Here is an 18,886-nt window from a genome sequence, read left to right as displayed (position 1 = left end):
CTCATCTTTCCCAATATCAATATTTTTAATGCTTTTATTCAGTCTTGCCAAAATGCCCTCCAGGAGGTCACCCCAAGTTGAATCACCAGGAGCAGAACATATTTTTCTTAAACAGATTACTCTCCCTTTTTTCCCCACTTACTCCATTTGTACAGAAACTCCCTGGTTGGTACCAAAAACTGGAATCTTATGTTCTTACTCAGAGGGTTAGAGATTCTTCAGAAATCAGCACATGCTCCAACATAAATTAAGTCCTGTAATAGATCTAAAGAATTCAGATATGGAACCTGAAGGAAATAAGCAGACTTCTCTTCTTATATTTAGGAATTCAGTGTCAGATTCTGTAGGAAACTGTTTATAAACCAATTTGAGAATAGCTATTGGTCTCAATTATTACTAAGTAATGCAAAAAGACCTAATTCTCTTGACTGTTTATTCTTTAATAAAAATGTAATGAGGGATTATCATGTACTAGGTGCAGGCATATCTGGTAAAAAAAAATATAGAATTGCCTTAATGAAGATTAGGATCTTGGGAAGACACAGACAATGAATTAATAAATAACAAATAAATATGGGCTTACAAATTGTGGTCAGTGCTGAGAGGGAGAAAAAAGGAGAAGCTTTCTTTAGATTGGGTAACCAGGGATGGGCTCACTTTCATGGTTGCATTATTTGAGATCTGAAGTATATGAATAGAAGCCAGCTGGGCAGAATGCAAACGTAGTACTCCAGGCTGTGGGAAAAGCATGCACGAAGGGTCTAAGTCAAGAATAAGCTTGATGAGTTCTAGGAACCCAGCATCTTTTAAGTTCTTGCTAAAAATGTCAACTTCTTAAGCCCAGCCTGGACCTACTGAATCAAAGACAATGAGGTGGCACCCAGCAATTTCTGTGTTAACAAGCCCTCCGTGTGATCATGATATCCTGTTATTTGAGAATCACTGCTTTACTCAGATGGGTTTTAAGCCTTGTAGGGGAAGGTGAGAGCAGACAGCACCTCTTGTCACGGACAGTGGCAGTGACAAATGTAGGCACAGACCATGAACATTTCAGACTGGCAGAAATGTTTACAAATTCAAAAAAACTACTAAATGTAAAACTTAATCTGCCTAACATAACCCCTGAATTGGAATATCAATGTCCTTGATATGTGGTTGATGTTTTTCATGGTTTATGGATTATTACTTATTTTAAAATAAGTAAATAGATTTCATTAACTGCCATTTTGCTTGATGTTTTGTCACATGTAATTAAAATTTCTTGGAAAGAAAATATTGGCATTTCTTCTCTTTCCTTGGCAGCCTAAAAACATGGCCTGTGTAAATGAGTTATTTATGCTCATTAGAGACCTTTTTGTTTTAATTATGTCTGTTTTGCGTGTAGCCTCTGCAAAGTACTCATGAACTGCTTCTTTATTTGTTTTAATTGTTTCATTAGAAAGCTATGGAAAGCTTGACATGTTTTTGTTTCTTCAGTGTTTCGGTTTGCTTCTTTTTTCTATAAAGGGGAAATAATTAGCAGTGAGAGTTAGGATTATAGAAAGAAGTTTCCAAGGAAATTAAAGTAACTAAGATGTGTACAACTTGTTCTTGTAAGTAAAAGCCTGTCCTTTGTGATCAATTGTGCCATGTCCCTCATTTCCAGTTTGTATTTGTGGAGGCAAAATGACGTGACTGCATAAAAAAGAAAGAAAATGGACACTATTAGTGTGGTAAAGCTGTAATTCAGCTTTTATTTTAAGGATGTTAGGATTCTAAGCTTCATAATGAAGCCATGTACTGCAAGATGAAGAATTGTGATGGATGCAAAGGAGAAAATGTTAAAAAAGTAATTTATGGTGTTGTGTTTGGATATGCATTCTCTTTCAATAATACAAAGAGAAAGTAGAGATCATTTTTCATATAAACGAGGATTCTTTATGGAAAAAACACAGCAGTTAATTGCTATTCTTTTAGTCCCACAAATTTGGAAGTGCGGTGACTCTGAGGGGAAACCATGCTTAAAATATAATTACCAATAATTGGTTGCGAAGTAAAAGCACCAGATTCCTTCATGCCTATGAACTTCACATTGTTTTCCTAAAAATGTGTGTGTGTGTGTGTGTGTGTGTGTTTTAATTTAACCTACCCTAAGTCATTCTGATCATGCTACATCTAAGTCATTGGTTGTGAGTCTGTCTCATTATTTATGTCGTTATTCAAGTTTGCTTATCAAAAGTGATCATGCCCAAATATGAAAACATACAAGAATTGCCCAGAAAACTGAATGCAAGGAAGACAATGAAAAGGAACAGCATAATATCTTGCCTTCAAGCTACCACAATAAAAACTGATGCTGAGGTGGAATGCAGACCTGTCTCTATTAAAAAAGAGTACATGTTTCAGTGGCATACTTTATTGTCAGCAATGTGTCTACCAGAGGCAAAAGTGATACTAAAGAGAAACCAGAGATCATTTTCCATAAAAACACAAGGCAGAGGGATGCACTTATTCAGTCTGCAAACTACCTTTGTATCTTAGCTCCACACGCTCTCTCGGTATTTGGCAGTAATGAAAGACTTGATTTTATGGAAACACTGGCATGTCTCGGTTTTGTGGGAAACATAGAGGATAGCCTCATAAAGTTAGTAATGAGCATTCACATAAGTAGCCGCTTGCAAAAAAAAAAAAAATTATCTGACATCCAAATTCCAAGGTAAAGATTGGGCAACTGGAAGAAGTTAGTCTATGTAGTGGAAGCTCTTGGCACCCCAGGCTGATTCTTTCATTAGATTGGGACACACTCATTCCCCAGCAACTCAGTGTTGGCTGCTAAAGACTCATAGTTAAATAGTTTCTGAGAAAACTTCCCTCGGACAAAAGGAAGCTACCTTGCTTGGGAAGTTATAGCACCCTTTTTTCCCTGAGACCACCAGGGGAGAGCTAGTGGCCAATAAGTGATTGACATTGGGGTAGAAAAGGACAACCCTTTTGTCTCAAGATGGATCCAACTATGGTATAACATGTGCTCCAGAGCTCCGCGTGGGATCAGGCCGATGGAGGCCTCCAGCTGAGACCATGTCCTTACTGAGCTTTCTTGTTCTGTCTTCCTGCTTCTCTCACTCCCCTTCTTCTAAGAGCACTCGGACTCTGCGTCTAACACAGTAGATATCTGAGACAAAAGCTGAACCTACATCCTGGGCACCACACCAGGCAGGGAAGCAATCGAGTAAAGAGCCAAGGATTACAGATCACAGTAGAAGTCTCCAAACCTGATGCAGTTCGTGAAAGGCTGGCCTACCTCTCATCTGTGTTTCTTTGTTACTGGTCCAACTACATTTGAGTAGCTCATTTCCAACCAACCACCAGGAATTTTAGAGGCTCCAGTGGGCTTCTCATCCTCTGGGCAAAGCCGGATATGGTTGCTGACTCTCTTGGCCCTTAGGGGCAGGCACTCGCTCCCATCAAGATGATATTCCTGTCCAGAAATGCAGAAGCTGCAGAACACAGCTGGTCTGTACCTGCCTCCAAATTCTGGGCCGCTCGGTTCCCTGAGGCCTTCCCAGAACCACATGTAGGAGCCCTAATACCAGTACTAAAGAGCTATATTTGCAGGATATGATTTCCATTTCCTTCCCCTCAGAAATGCAGTTAGTCACTACTTTATTTTGAAGGTAGTATTTGTAATGTAAATTTCTCTGTGCAGTATATACAGTCCTAGAATGGCATTTCATCATCAGACCCTACTAATTTTGAATTCTGGTTAAGTGAGATAGGACCTCTATGAATTAGGAAGTTCAGAGTTCAGGAAGAATGTTTAACATCCCGAAGAAAGGAAGTTTTCCAGGCTCTCAGTAGCACCATTAATATATAAGCAAAACACTCTATATATGTGTGACATATATATCACATCACGTAAGTTATAAATAAACTCACAAATGGCAGAGCTCACTCAAGCAATGCAGAGCCTCCTTTCCTTCTCTCTTGCTTGTGCAGCTACTCCTTCTGTGGCCTTTCTTGGACTGTCCTGGCCTTCCATCATTGACCCCTAGCTACGAGCCTCATCTTGCTTCACTTCCCACCTAATCCAGTGTAGATTCCACGGGCTGTTTTTCAATCACATTCCAGCTACAATTGAAACTGTCTTGTTGGTAAGTGTTTGTGCCACAGCTACCTGATAGAACTGCCAACGAGGATCAACTGTTTTCTCCATGCCTACAGGGAACACGGTTGGAGAAAGAAAATTGGGCAGATTGGTTCTGCTAAAAAATTTGGATCATCAGCGTCAAATGGGCCCTCAACCCTGTCTGGCAACCTCCCTAGTTTCTTAGGTCAAATCCCTCCCACAGTCTCTATCACAGTGAATTCAAATATTCCCACATAGTCTTAACTCATGTTTTCATTCAGTGCCCATTCCTCTCACACTGAGTCTTCGCCAGGTCTGCTACGTCACATTTCACAGAGGATTTGGAGGCCCTTAACTAGACATCTTTCAACTCAAGCTTCCCAGCCTTCCAGATTGACCTCTGACACTTGCAGAATGGTCCCTTAACTATTAAGTCAAAACTGCTCCCTCAGAAATAGCATTCACTTATTAACAGACAATTCCTTGCTTTCGTTGCAATGTGGTTGATGACTAGAATTCTAAATCTATATTTGAACAAATCTGTAACTACATAAGGATAAGCAAAGGTCTGGCAGGCAATTTAATTTCATAAAAAGAAGAAAAACTTGACATATCAGACTTATATATCATTCTAAATCAGTACTTTAATATCTATAATCAGACAACATTTAATGAAGTGAAAATTCTGCCTACATGAAACTAGTCATAATAAAATTAGACTTGGTTTGCTCGTTCATGGAGAACGTATTCCAGATGTTTAAGTGATTCAAAGAAAACCCACAGTATAATGGCTCCCTTCAATGTTTTCTCACTTACTGCTTCCAAATGAGAATAAAATCTAATGAAATTCTGGTAGCATTTAAATAGCACATCATACTGTTCAGAGTTAACTGTACTTTTTGACATTCTATGTTCAATGTTTAATAACTTAAACATGAATTTATTTGTGCAATACTAAAAGCTGTAATATTTGAAAGAGTACAAAACCCAATGTTACATCCACTTAAAGGGCATGATACCTGTATTCACTCTTTACATACATCCTGTGCGTCCACGTTTGGGAGTCATGTTTCATGTAATATACAGTTGTAGGCATTGACACCCGACAGTAGTGAGCCATCCTCAGGTGGTAGGAGGCTGCTGCCAGAACCTAGGTCAAAGGCCAAGGGGGAAAACTGACTTGGACATTCTCCTGCTTTTTTTTTCCCACTTCTTCTTTTCTACCACCAGTTCTTTCCTTTTCTCTGTCCTCACGATGCTGGCTAAAGTTCTTCAGTCTGGTGAGGCCTAGTGAACCTTTGCACCAACTTACCTCTTTACCAACTGATGGACTCCCAATCATACCTACTACTTAACCAGAATTTAGTGGTTCAGATTAAGTTAAACATGTTTTTTTTCTTTCCTTAATTAATGATAATACTAGTAGCAGTAGCAGCAGCAGTAAAATAGTAGTTGTCAAAACATGTAAGTGATGCCCTCTATTCCAACTCAATTACAACCTAGAATTCAACAGTTAATTGAAAAAGTCAGTTAAATCAAGAAATTATAAAAAATATGTCTTAAACATTTTATTCAATCTTAAAATCATCACCAACATTTTATTATTGTGGAGGCTTTCTCTTTCCATGTAGAATCACTGATTAGTTTTCCATCTGTCCCATTGATAGTGCAAACTTTTGATTTCCAGTTCCAGTTGCTCTAATATTGACAAAGTCCATCAGGAAACATGGGAAGCATTCTGAATATAGAATCCAAGTTTTTCAGATTGCTTTCCTAATATTTTACAGTTGTCCTTTCCACACTCAATTCAAAAATACTTATTTTTCTTTTTTACAGTTCCCACTAACACGGCATTCATTAGTGGTTAGTGGAAACACATGTTATCATCCAGAAACCATGGTTCCATTTTGTAATTGTGTCCTTATCCAGGTTTCCCCTTTGACATTTAAGAAATCAGTTTTCTTACCTTTCTATTATGCCAAACAAAGTAATTATGGATCATTTCCTTTTGGAGATATGAATTCACATTGATGGATTTTAACCATCTCTCACCATGGGCACTTATCCTCATTCTTTTAATCCATGTATTTACTATAAGGAAATAGAATACTAGTTATTTACCATCAATTCCTATAAAAATATTCTTAGTTTCAGACAAATTCGTAGGGCATTCCACTGACATGAAGTTCAATAAAGAGGAATACATCAGAAATGATTTTTTTGCATGGGTGTGTTCAGTCCGAACGGTTTTTCTTTTTATTTGTTTTTGTTTGTTTCTATATATAATTCACATAGCGTAGAATTCACCCAAAATGTATAATTCAGTGGTGTTTAGTATATTTATAAGGTTGTGCCACCATCATCACTGTCTAGTTCCAGAATGTTTTCACCAGAAACCCCATGGTTCTTTAATAGTTTAATGACCACTTGGGAAAGACTATACATGCAACAGAATGATATCACTATGTCTTATATTATCTGAGAACTATGTAAGAGTCTTATACTCTATATAATACCATGTTTGATATTCAGGTTGATTTGAGAGAATAATGCTATTCTTGTTTAGAATGCACATACTGGCTCCTTCCATTTGGAGTGGGAGGGAACTGGAGGGTTATAGATGATGTCAGAGTAAACAATGATTTTATCAACATAGTGAACCAGAGACATAACACCTGCCCAGATCAAGCAAATCAAAACATCACGGATAGCCAAGGATGTGATGCCGTCCTTGTGCACAGAGATTACATTAAGCAAACTGTTCTAAGTGAGGGAATTTGTCCCTTAGAAACTGCTCATTGGAACATTTGGACATCATGCATCATGTTAAAGATCCATAAATGTCATTTCAATAGGGTAGATATGATGCATGGTAATATCCTCCCCATATCTGCATAGAGTGCTTCTACTCAACAGATTGTCATGATGCATTGCATCAGAGAATCCCACTCTAGTGCTTCAGAGACAGCTGAGAAGCCCCATGAGAGCCTTCTTAAATCATTGCTGCAAGGACTAAAATACCTGGAGACCAGGAAGTCATTCTTAGGACTTGACAAAATGCCCTCATCTCTAAATGAATCCATTTATTCTGTAGCTGATGCAAAGTATGAATGCAATATTTTATGATTGAATATATCTTTTTATTTATTTAAAAAAGGATCCGTTTCTGGTTGTGAGATGAGTGGAATTTAGAATCTAGCAGCACTGTGTTTTTCCTGTTGCTTTGTCAGTCCAGACTTTCTTTGGAGAGGTGTGTAAGGTACTAGTTAAGAATATGCACTCTGGAGGCAGGCAAACCTGGGTATGTATCCCGGATTCCTCAGTTTTGACCCTGGGACCTTGGGCATGGTTTAACCTCGCTGAGTTTGTTTTCTCACCTGTAAAATGAGATTTTTCCAAGTACCAACCTCATAAGGAATAAAATCATGTAGTTTATGTGTGGATAGAGCTCATCGCAGGACTACGTACCTAAGAAGGGCTCACTAAACATTGTTCACCCATTCACAAATGTTCATTGTTGCAATACCACCGTAACAGAGCAAAAGTTACTGGTGTTGCAGCCCAAATAGAGTAAGATATCTTGCACTTCCCACGTGTCTGTTCCTTTGCTTTATATGTTCTCATCTTCCAATTTGCCCTTGACTTTTTTCACACAGGCACTTCGAGGAGAAATTGCACCTCTTAAAGAAAATGTAGGCTACGTCAATGACCTTGCTCGCCAACTCACCACACTGGGCATTCAGCTTTCACCATATAACCTCAGCACTCTGGAAGACCTGAACACCAGATGGAAGCTTCTGCAGGTAGGCCCTTCATGAGCATTGCAGATCCTTGTTACAATGAGAGAATAGACAGATAAAGCTCGTTGTCAGGGACAATAGAAGTAATTTCTGCATGTGATAGTCATGATATTTTGTGAGTGTAGGGTATTTTATATTATTTAATAAGTCCCTATATACATGTTTTCAAACCTATTAATATTAATTTCCATAAATAGCTTAAAGTTAGACTTTATAATTCCTTACAATAAACATGAAACATAGTGCTGGATTGTGGTGGAAGAATTAAATTAGGGGCACGCAGTTTACTTTGTACTGGTATTGCTTGGATGCTTAAAACATCTTTCCTTTTGGAGTCCGAATTTAAACAAAAGACATGGGTAAGATACAGTCTAAAATCTTTTAAAGAAAGAATGTCCTATCACAAAGCAACACACGGAAGTCTTCATCAGTTTGCATAATAAATACGGGAATGTAAGCGTGCTCAAGGTCACACTTGCTAGCTGTGGGAGCTTGTGCACGTTTTCAAATGTTTCTCTCAGTCTTTCATCTGCATAAAATGGGGATATTAAATGTTTCCAAAATATTGGTTTGTTATTAGGATGAGTAAGTCAAAATACATGGAAAGTGCTTGGAACAATACTGGCTACATTGTAAACACTGTATAAATTCCAGCTCTTAGTATGATTGCAGTTACAATTATTACTGTTAGAGCATACAGGTTGTACAATCAGGCTTACTGAGTGACCTTAAGTCACCTGACCTGTCTGTTTCCTCATCTCTAACATGCTTGCTGTACTATTAAGTGAAGTAATTTGGGTGGAGTTGTTAATACAGTACATGGCTCATAAATGAGAACTCAGAAAATGTAACAGTGGAGGTGGGTCTCTATGTTTCCTCTGTGAAGGACACTGCCCTATACCCCCAAACCCTAAAACTGGCTTAACCATAGAATTAGAGAATTATTTTCTCTCCTTTTCCAGTTTCATAGGATGCAGAGAGTATGCTCTGAGGACACAGAGGAAACTGGCTTTTAAAAATATTTGTTTTTGTGTTTTAATAAGAAAAATAATGATAGGCCAGATTACTTTTCCTATCAGCAGTCCATTTAGGGGTGTGATCGAAAGTCATGTTCAAGAATTGCTAGATTGTTAATAAAGACAAGTTCCAAATTCAAGACCTCTTGAGATCTCATATAATTTAATTCTTGCTGTGATGGGTAGTCTTGAAATATTTGTATTATAGATGGTTATAAGTGACATTGACTCAGCAAGACAATATAGTTAAGCGAGTACATGCCTTTCTTTGTCTATTTTCTCCATAGCAGTTCAGTACTATTAAAAACTTATCAGTTTCATCCTTAGTATGTTTTTCATTTTAAGCATAACTAAGGAAGGTAATAAATGTCCAAGGAAAATGAAGGGTCACATTTGTTCCATTCAAGCACTCTTGAATTATATCTTAAAATTTCTCTCAGAATGTGGTATGAGATTTCTTTTTTTTTTTTTTTTTTTTTTTTTTTTTTTTTTTTTTTTTTTTTTAATAATTATTTTTTATTGAAGGGTAGTTGACACACAGTATTACATTACATGAGTTTCAAGTGTACAACACAGTGGTAGAACATTTATATACATAATTCTAGGTTCCAGCTATCACCCTACCAGGCTGTTACAATATCTTGACTATATTCCTTATGCTATACATTACATCCCGGTTACTAATTTATTTTACCATTGGAAGTCTGTCCTTTTTTTTTTTTTTTTTTTTTTTTTTGTGAGGGCATCTCTCATATTTATTGATCAAATGCTTGTTAACGACAATAAAATTCTGTATAGGGGAGTCAATGCTCAATGCACAATCATTATTCCACCCCAAGCCTAATTTTTGTCAGTCTCCAATCTGCTGAGGCATAACAAACAAGTTTTTACATGTAGAACAAATTCTTACATAATGAATAAGTTACATAGTGAACAGTACAAGGGCAGTCATCACAGAAACTTTCGGTTTTGCTCATGCATTATGAACTATAAACAGTCAGTTCAAATATGAATACTCATTTGGTTTTTATACTTGATTTATATGTGGATACCACATTTCTCTCTTTATTATTATTATTTTTAATAAAATGCTGAAGTGGTAGGTAGATACAAGATAAAGGTAGAAAACATAGTTTAGTGTTGTAAGAGAGCAAATGTAGATGATCAGGTGTGTGCCTGTAGACTATGTGTTAATCCAAGCTAGACCAGGGCAATAAAACATCCACGTATGCAGAAGATTTCTCTCAGAACGGGGGGGTGAGGTTCTAAGCCTCACCTCTGTTGATCCCCAATTTCTCACCTGATGGCCCCCCTGCGACTGTGCCTGTCTTAGGTTGTTCCTCCCTTGAGGAATCTTACCCGTCTCTGGCTAACCAGTCATCTTCCGGGGCCATACAGGGAAATGTGAAGTTGGTAAGTGAGAGAGAAGCCTTATTGTTTGAAAAAGTTAGCTTTTTACTTCTTTGCATATTTATGCCCTGTGGCTTCTATGCCCAGCATTTGTCTTGAGGTATCTTTACCACTTGGAAGAATTATGATACTCGGTAAATTTGATATGAGGCACGAATTCTATTTAAGGGTTGTAATTAGGAAGGAAGGAGAAAAGCTATAGAAGTAGCAGGCGGAAGAAAACATGGGAAGATTGATTATTTCTTTGATATATCTTCTTGTAGAGTAACTTCAGCATGTATAGGTTTTAAGCTACTACTTAAATTGCACACACACATTAACATAATAGGAGTATAGTTACATAACCAAAGCATATCTGTAATTACCAGCCATCTGCAGTGAAACCAAGAAAACCAGTTAGGCACCTTAGGCATTTGTGAAAACTTATCTATGATATGGTGGATATTGTCCAAATGAACTTGAACAGTCTGAGAGAAATCAGACAAATTAAAACAACCCATTCCTGGGGACTGTTCACATGCCATATGTTCTTTTAACAATAAATAGTTTGTAGTTGTAAGACTTTGGAGCGCTACAATTTGTACTTCTCCAAATTCTTGGTTGAGTTCCAACAGTATAGATCCAGTCCAATTTTGTTGTTTTACTGTATGCACAGGCCAGCTTAGATATCTCCTTCCTCATTCCCATGGCAGGTCCAGGAACTGGTGGGATGAGTGCATCTACAGCTGTAGCAGTGCGTGGATCTTTGTTGGGGTTTTTTGATGATCATCTTCTGGCATGAGTCTTCCAGAGGGTGCAGATGTTGGAAGTTCTTTTTCATATCGTATCTTAGTTCATTTTCGGGGTAGCCCAATTAGGCTTTGATCCTCTGTATAAACACAAACAGACCCTTTGCCTACACTTTTATATGCCCTTTATACCCTTGTGTAGAACTCGTTGGAGGTTACCACACAGGAACTGCCCTTTTTTTTTTTTTTTTTTTTTTGCTATCACTAATCTACACTTACATGACGAATATTATGTTTACTAGGCTCTCCCCTATACCAGGTCTCCCCTATAAACCCCTTTACAGTCACTGTCCTTCAGCATAGCAAAATGTTGTAGAATCACTACTTGCCTTCTCTGTGTTGTACAGCCCTCCCTTTTCTCCTACCCCCCCATGCATGTTAATCTTAATACCCCCCTACTTCTCCCCCCCTTATCCCTCCCTACCCACCCATCCTCCCCAGTCCCTTTCCCTTTGGTACCTGTTAGTCCATTCTTGAGTTCTGTGATTCTGCTGCTGTTTTGTTCCTTCAGTTTTTCCTTTGTTCTTATATTCCACAGATAAGTGAAATCATTTGGTATTTCTCTTTCTCCGCTTGGCTTGTTTCACTGAGCATAATACCCTCCAGCTCCATCCATGTTGCTGCAAATGATTGGATTTGCCCTTTTCTTATAGCTGAGTAGTATTCCATTGTGTATATGTACCACATCTTCTTTATCCATTCATCTACTGATGGACATTTAGGTTGCTTCCAATTCTTGGCTATTGTAAATAGTGCTGCAATAAACATAGGGGTGCATCTGTCTTTCTCAAACTTGATTGCTGCATTCTTAGGGTAAATTCCTAGGAGTGGAATTCCTGGGTCAAATGGTAAGTCTGTTTTGAGCATTTTGATGTACCTCCATACTGCTTTCCACAATGGTTGAACTAACTTACATTCCCACCAGCAGTGTAGGAGGGTTCCCCTTTCTCCACAGCCTCGCCAACATTTGTTGTTGTTTGTCTTTTGGATGGCAGCCATCCTTACTGGTGTGAGGTGATACCTCATTGTAGTTTTAATTTGCATTTCTCTGATAATTAGCGATGTGGAGCATCTTTTCATGTGTCTGTTGGCCATCTGTATTTCTTTTTTGGAGAACTGTCTGTTCAGTTCCTCTGCCCATTTTTTAATTGGGTTATTTGTTTTTTGTTTGTTGAGGCGTGAGAGCTCCTTATATATTCTGGACGTCAAGCCTTTATCGGATGTGTCATTTTCAAATATATTCTCCCATACTGTAGGGATCCTTCTTGTTCTATTGATGGTGTCTTTTGCTGTACAGAAGCTTTTCAGCTTAATATAGTCCCACTTGTTCATTTTTACTGTGGCTTTCCTTGCCCGGGGAGATATGTTCAAGAAGAGGTCACTCATGTTTATGTCTAAGAGGTTTGTGCCTATGTTTTCTTCCAAGAGTTTAATGGTTTCATGGCTTACATTCAGGTCTTTGATCCATTTTGAGTTTACTTTTGTATATGGGGTTAGACAATGGTCCAGTTTCATTCTCCTACATGTAGCTGTCCAGTTTTGCCAGCACCACCTGTTGAAGAGACTGTCATTTCGCCATTGTATGTCCATGGCTCCTTTATCAAATATTAATTGACCATATATGTCTGGGTTAATGTCTGGATTCTCTAGTCTGTTCCATTGGTCTGTGGCTCTGCTCTTGTGCCAGTACCAAATTGTCTTGATTACTATGGCTTTATAGTAGAGCTTGAAGTTGGGGAGTGAGATCCCCCCTACTTTATTCTTCTTTCTCAGGATTGCTTTGGCTATTCGGGGTCTTTGGTGTTTCCATATGAATTTTTGAATTATTTGTTCCAGTTCATTGAAGAATGTTGCTGGTAGTTTCATAGGGATTGCATCAAATCTGTATATTGCTTTGGGCAGGATGGCCATTTTAACGATATTAATTCTTCCTAGCCACGAGCATGGGATGAGTTTCCATCTGTTAGTGTCCCCTTTAATTTCTCTTAAGAGTGACTTGTAGTTTTCAGAGTATAAGTCTTTCACTTCTTTGGTTAGGTTTATTCCTAGGTATTTTATTTTTTTTGATGCAATTGTGAATGGAGTTGTTTTCCTGATTTCTCTCTCTGTTGGTTCATTGTTAGTATATAGGAAAGCCACAGATTTCTGTGTGTTGATTTTGTATCCTGCAACTTTGCTGTATTCCGATATCAGTTCTAGTAGTTTTGGGGTGGAGTCTTTAGGGTTTTTTATGTACAGTATCATGTCATCTGCAAATAGTGACAGTTTAACTTCTTCTTTACCAATCTGGATTCCTTGTATTTCTTTATTTTGTCTGATTGCCGTGGCTAGGACCTCCAGTACTATGTTAAATAACAGTGGAGAGAGTGGGCATCCCTGTCTAGTTCCCGATCTCAGAGGAAATGCTTTCAGCTTCTCGCTGTTCAATATAATGTTGGCTGTGGGTTTTTCATAGATGGCCTTTATTATGTTGAGGTACTTGCCCTCTATTCCCATTTTGCTGAGAGTTTTTAACATGAATGGATGTTGAACTTTGTCAAATGCTTTTTCAGCATCTATGGAGATGATCATGTGGTTTTTGTCTTTCTTTTTGTTGATGTGGTGGATGATGTTGATGGACTTTCGAATGTTGTACCATCCTTGCATCCCTGGAATGAATCCCACTTGGTCATGGTGTATGATCCTTTTGATGTATTTTTGAATTCGGTTTGCTAATATTTTGTTGAGTATTTTTGCATCTACGTTTATCAGGGATATTGGTCTGTAGTTTTCTTTTTTGGTGGGGTCTTTGCCTGGTTTTGGTATTAGGGTGATGTTAGCTTCATAGAATGAGTTTGGGAGTATCCCCTCCTCCTCTATTTTTTGGAAAACTTTAAGGAGAATGGGTATTATGTCTTCCCTGTATGTCTGATAAAATTCCGAGGTAAATCCATCTGGCCCGGGGGTTTTGTTCTTTGGTAGTTTTTTGATTACCTCTTCAATTTCGTTGCTGGTAATTGGTCTGTTTAGATTTTCTGTTTCTTCCTGGGTCAATCTTGGAAGGTTATATTTTTCTAGGAAGTTGTCCATTTCTCCTAGGTTTCCCAGCTTGTTAGCATATAGGTTTTCATAGTATTCTCCAATAATTCTTTGCATTTCCGTGGGGTCCGTCGTGATTTTTCCTTTCTCGTTTCTGATACTGTTGATTTGTGTTGACTCTCTTTTCTTCTTAATAAGTCTGGCTAGAGGCTTATCTATTTTGTTTATTTTCTCGAAGAACCAGCTCTTGGTTTCATTGATTTTTGCTATTGTTTTATTCTTCTCAATTTTATTTATTTCTTCTCTGATCTTTATTATGTCCCTCCTTCTGCTGACCTTAGGCCTCATCTGTTCTTCTTTTTCCAATTTCGATAATTGTGACATTAGACCATTCATTTGGGATTGCTCTTCCTTTTTTAAATATGCTTGGATTGCTATATACTTTCCTCTTAAGACTGCTTTTGCTGTGTCCCACAGAAGTTGGGGCTTAGTGTTGTTGTTGTCATTTGTTTCCATATATTGCTGGATCTCCATTTTGATTTGGTCATTGATCCATTGATTATTTAGGAGCGTGTTGTTAAGCCTCCATGTGTTCGTGAGCCTCTTTGCTTTCTTTGTACAGTTTATTTCTAGTTTTATGCCTTTGTGGTCTGAAAAGTTGGTTGGTAGGATTTCAATCTTTTGGAATTTTCTGAGGCTCTTTTTGTGGCCTAGTATGTGGTCTATTCTGGAGAATGTTCCATGTGCACATGAGAAGAATGTATATCCCGCTGCTTTTGGATGTAGAGTTCTATAGATGTCTATTAGGTCCATCTGCTCTACTGTGTTGTTCAGTGCTTCCGTGTCCTTACTTATTTTCTGCCCAGTGGATCTATCCTTTGGGGTGAGTGGTGTGTTGAAGTCTCCTAGAATGACTGCATTGCAGTCTATATCCCCCTTTAGTTCTGTTAGTATTTGTTTCACATATGCTGGTGCTCCTGTGTTGGGTGCATATATATTTAGAATGGTTATATCCTCTTGTTTGACTGAGCCCTTTATCATTATGTAGTGTCCTTCTTTATCTCTTGTTACTTTCTTTGTTTTGAAGTCTATTTTGTCTGATATTAGTACTGCAACCCCTGCTTTCTTCTCACTGTTGTTTGCTTGAAATATGTTTTTCCATCCCTTGACTTTTAGTCTGTACATGTCTTTGGGTTTGAGGTGAGTTTCTTGTAAGCAGCATATAGATGGGTCTTGCTTTTTTATCCATTCTGTTACTCTGTGTCTTTTGATTGGTGCATTCAACCCATTAACATTTAGGGTGACTATTGAAAGATATGTACTTATTGCCATTGCAGGCTTTAAATTCGTGGTTACCAAAGGTTCAAGGTTAGCCTCTTTAGTATCTTACTGCCTAACTTAGCTCGCTTATTGAGCTGTTATATACACTATCTGGAGATTCTTTTCTTCTCTCCCTTCTTGTTCCTCCTCCTCGATTCTTCATATGTTGGGTGTTTTGTGCTGTGCTCTTTCTAGGAGTGCTCCCATCTAGAGCAGTCCCTGTAAGATGTTCTGTAGAGGTGGTTTGTGGAAAGCAAATTCCCTCAGCTTTTGTTTGTCTGGGAATTGTTTAATCCCACCGTCATATTTGAATGATAGTCGTGCTGGATACAGTATCCTTGGTTCAAGGCCCTTCTGTTTCATTGTATTAAATATATCATGCCATTCTCTTCTGGCCTGTAGGGTTTCTGTTGAGAAATCTGACGTTAGCCTGATGGGTTTCCCTTTATAGGTGACCTTTTTCTCTCTAGCTGCCTTTAACACTCTTTCCTTGTCCTTGATCTTTGCCATTTTAATTATTATGTGTCTTGGTGTTGCCCTTCTTGGATCCTTTCTGTTGGGGGTTCTGTGTATTTCCGTGGTCTGTTTGATTACTTCCTCCCCCAGTGTGGGGAAGTTTTCAGCAATTATTTCTTCTAAGATACTTTCCATCTCTTTGCCTCTCTCTTCTTCTTCTGGGACCCCTATAATACGGATATTGCTCCTTTTAGATTGGTCACACAGTTCTCTTAATATTGTTTCATTCCTGGAGATCCTTTTGTCTCTCTCTATGTCAGCTTCCATGCGTTCCTGTTCTCTGATTTCAATTCCATCAATGGCCTCTTGCATTCTATCCATTCTGCTTATAAACCCTTCCAGAGTTTGTTTCATTTCTGCGATCTCCTTTCTGGCATCTGTGATCTCTTTCCGGACTTCATCCCATTTTTCTTGCGTATTTCTCTGCATCTCTGTCAGCATGTTTATGATTCTTATTTTGAATTCTTTGTCAGGAAGACTGGTTAGGTCTGTCTCCTTCTCTGGTGTTGTCTCTGTGATCTTTGTCTGCCTGTAGCTTTGCCTTTTCATGGTGATAGGAATAGTCTGCAGAACTGGGACGAGTAACGGCTGGAAGGACTTCCTTTCTTGTTGGTTTGTGGCCCTCCTCTCCTGGGAGAACAGCGGCCTCTAGTGGCTTGTGCTGCGCAGCTGCGCGCAGACAGGGTTTCTGCTTCCTGCCCGGCTGCTATGGAGTTAATCTCCGCTGTTGCTGTGGGCGTGGCGTGGCTCGGGCAGCTACTCCAAAATGGTGGAGTCGCGTTGGAGCAGGAGCTGCTGGGAGGCTATTTATCTCCGTAAGGGGCCTCCCTGCTCCCTGCAGCCCAGGGGTTAGGGTGCCCAGAGATCCCGGATTCCCTACCTCTGGATTAAGTGGCCCGCCCTGCCCCTTTAAGACTTCCAAAAAGCACCCGCCAAAACAAAACAACGACCACAAAAAAAAAACAAGAAAAAAAAAATTTTTTTAATTAAAAAAAAAAAAAAAAATTTTTAATTAAAAAAAAAAAAGGTGGTCATTCCTTTTTCTTTATTCTCCGGTGCCAGCCTCAGGCCTCTGCTCACCGGTCTTTCTGCCCTGTTTCCCTAATATTGGGGTCCCTGTCCCTTTAAGACTTCCAAAAAGCGCTCGCCAAAACAAAGCAGCAAAAAAGCAAAAAAAAAAAAAAAATTGTCGCGCGCTTTTCTTATGTCCTCTGTCGCCCAGCCTCCAGTGCCTGCTCACTGTTCTTGCTGCCCTGTTTTCCCAGTATCGAGGGCCCTGCACTCTGGCCCGGATGGCTGGGGCTGGGTGTTCGGCAGCCCTGGGCTCCGTCTCCCTCCCGCTCTGCCTGCTCTTCTCCCGCCGGGAGCTGGGGGGAGGGGCGCTCGGCTCCCGCGGGGCCGGGGCTTGTATCTTACCCCCTTCGCGAGGCGCTGGGTTCTCTCAGGTGTGGATGTGGTCTGGATATTGTCCTGTGTCCTCTGGTCTTTATTCTAGGAAGGGTTGTCTTTGTTATATTTTCATAGATATATGTTGTTTTGGGAGGAGATTTCCGCTGCTCTACTCACGCCGCCATCTTCCGCCCCACTCCGTGGTATGAGATTTCTGACAGTGGCATGTAAGCCTATAAATGAGGTCAAGAGATTCTAAGTGATAGGAAAAGTTTTTTAAAAACTCAATGCTAAGTGATCCACTATAGTTGTACAATTTATTTAGATGTAAAGTATGAGAAAATATCAATGGCTTAATTTGTACCTGCCCTTTAAAATGAATGATGACTTGGTTATAAATATAGGGAAGTACAGGAGAGGAGATAGTGTGACATAGTAAAAAGAGCATTGAAGTAAATATTGGGAAGCCTGACTTCCAATTGAAGCTGAGCTATTATTTGACCATGTTGGGAAAGCCATTTATCGTCCTCCAACTTCAATTCCCTCATTTGTAAAATAAGACAATCCATTTTGTCTAAGGTCATATCTGGTTCAGTCCCTTGATTCTGTATCAGGGTATCTGGGGGAGACACATATGACAAAATTTAGTTTAGAATCAGTAGAGTTACTCCCTCTATTCATAAAACAGATGTGGCTTGTTGGGATTGCATTTCTCCATGTATAATTCTAACTTTTAAACCCTGTGTCCCCAAACCAACATATACACTGCCTTTTCATATTAAACAGTTCAGTCAGTTTCTGGTATATGCTCTTATTGTGGCAAATTTCACATGTCACCGTACTTTTTAACATGACCTTAAGGATATGCTTAATAAGTGTTTTTAGCAGAAATCTGATAAATCCAGGGTTTTGGTTTGCATATAACTGAGTCAAGTCAATTCCATTCTTTTCTTTGACCATAATTCTAACCACTCTCCTACACTGAAAATGTGAGTCCTTGCTCAGAAAGTGAACAAAACAAGAAAAGAGGTTCATTTCAAATAACTTTACCACATTTTATGTTTAGAAGAATGTATGTGAGACTAAACCATTACCCAGCTTCTGTGGAGAGAAGTTTGAGCCCAACGTCATGACATTGTTTCTATAAAAATAAAGAATCTATTCACTTTCAATGCTATGTCAGGTACTAAAATCACAATGAAAAATAAGTACCCCTCTGCCTCTATGTCTGCTAAGACAAAGAAAAATTAAGAAATAGAGCATTGGAGTAGTGGGAAGACAAATGTAAACCAAAGAGCAGGCTTAAATTTGGACAAAATAGTGTAGCACAAGAACTAGACCTCCATACTACCAGACTATGTCTGCTTAATATCACAATATCCTGGGTTTACTTACAAGATCCATTAATTTTTATTTTAAAAGAAAGCCATCCTGGCTTTTTAGCTGTATGTGGTATCAGTCAAAATGACAGAAACAGATAAACCATGTAGATATGAACATCAACAGCAGAGTAAGACCCAATCA

General features: G+C 38.8%; 1 protein-coding gene across 7 annotated transcripts in view; it reads left to right on the top strand.

The window, feature by feature from the left end:
• Positions 1 to 18,886, top strand: part of DMD (dystrophin) — a 2,193,636-nt gene that overhangs the window by 1,863,190 nt on the left and 311,560 nt on the right. For all 7 annotated transcript variants that reach the window (XM_036917975.2, XM_057495970.1, XM_057495969.1 and 4 more), the window contains one exon: positions 7,762 to 7,908. In XM_036917975.2, coding sequence (XP_036773870.2) covers positions 7,762 to 7,908 — 147 coding nt within the window. The remainder of the gene's footprint in view (positions 1 to 7,761; positions 7,909 to 18,886) is intronic.

The sequence above is a fragment of the Manis pentadactyla genome, chromosome X, assembly GCF_030020395.1.
Source record: "Manis pentadactyla isolate mManPen7 chromosome X, mManPen7.hap1, whole genome shotgun sequence".
Lineage (NCBI taxonomy): Eukaryota > Metazoa > Chordata > Mammalia > Pholidota > Manidae > Manis > Manis pentadactyla.
Note: the sequence above shows the minus strand (reverse complement) of the source record. Positions and strands in the feature narration are given on the sequence as shown.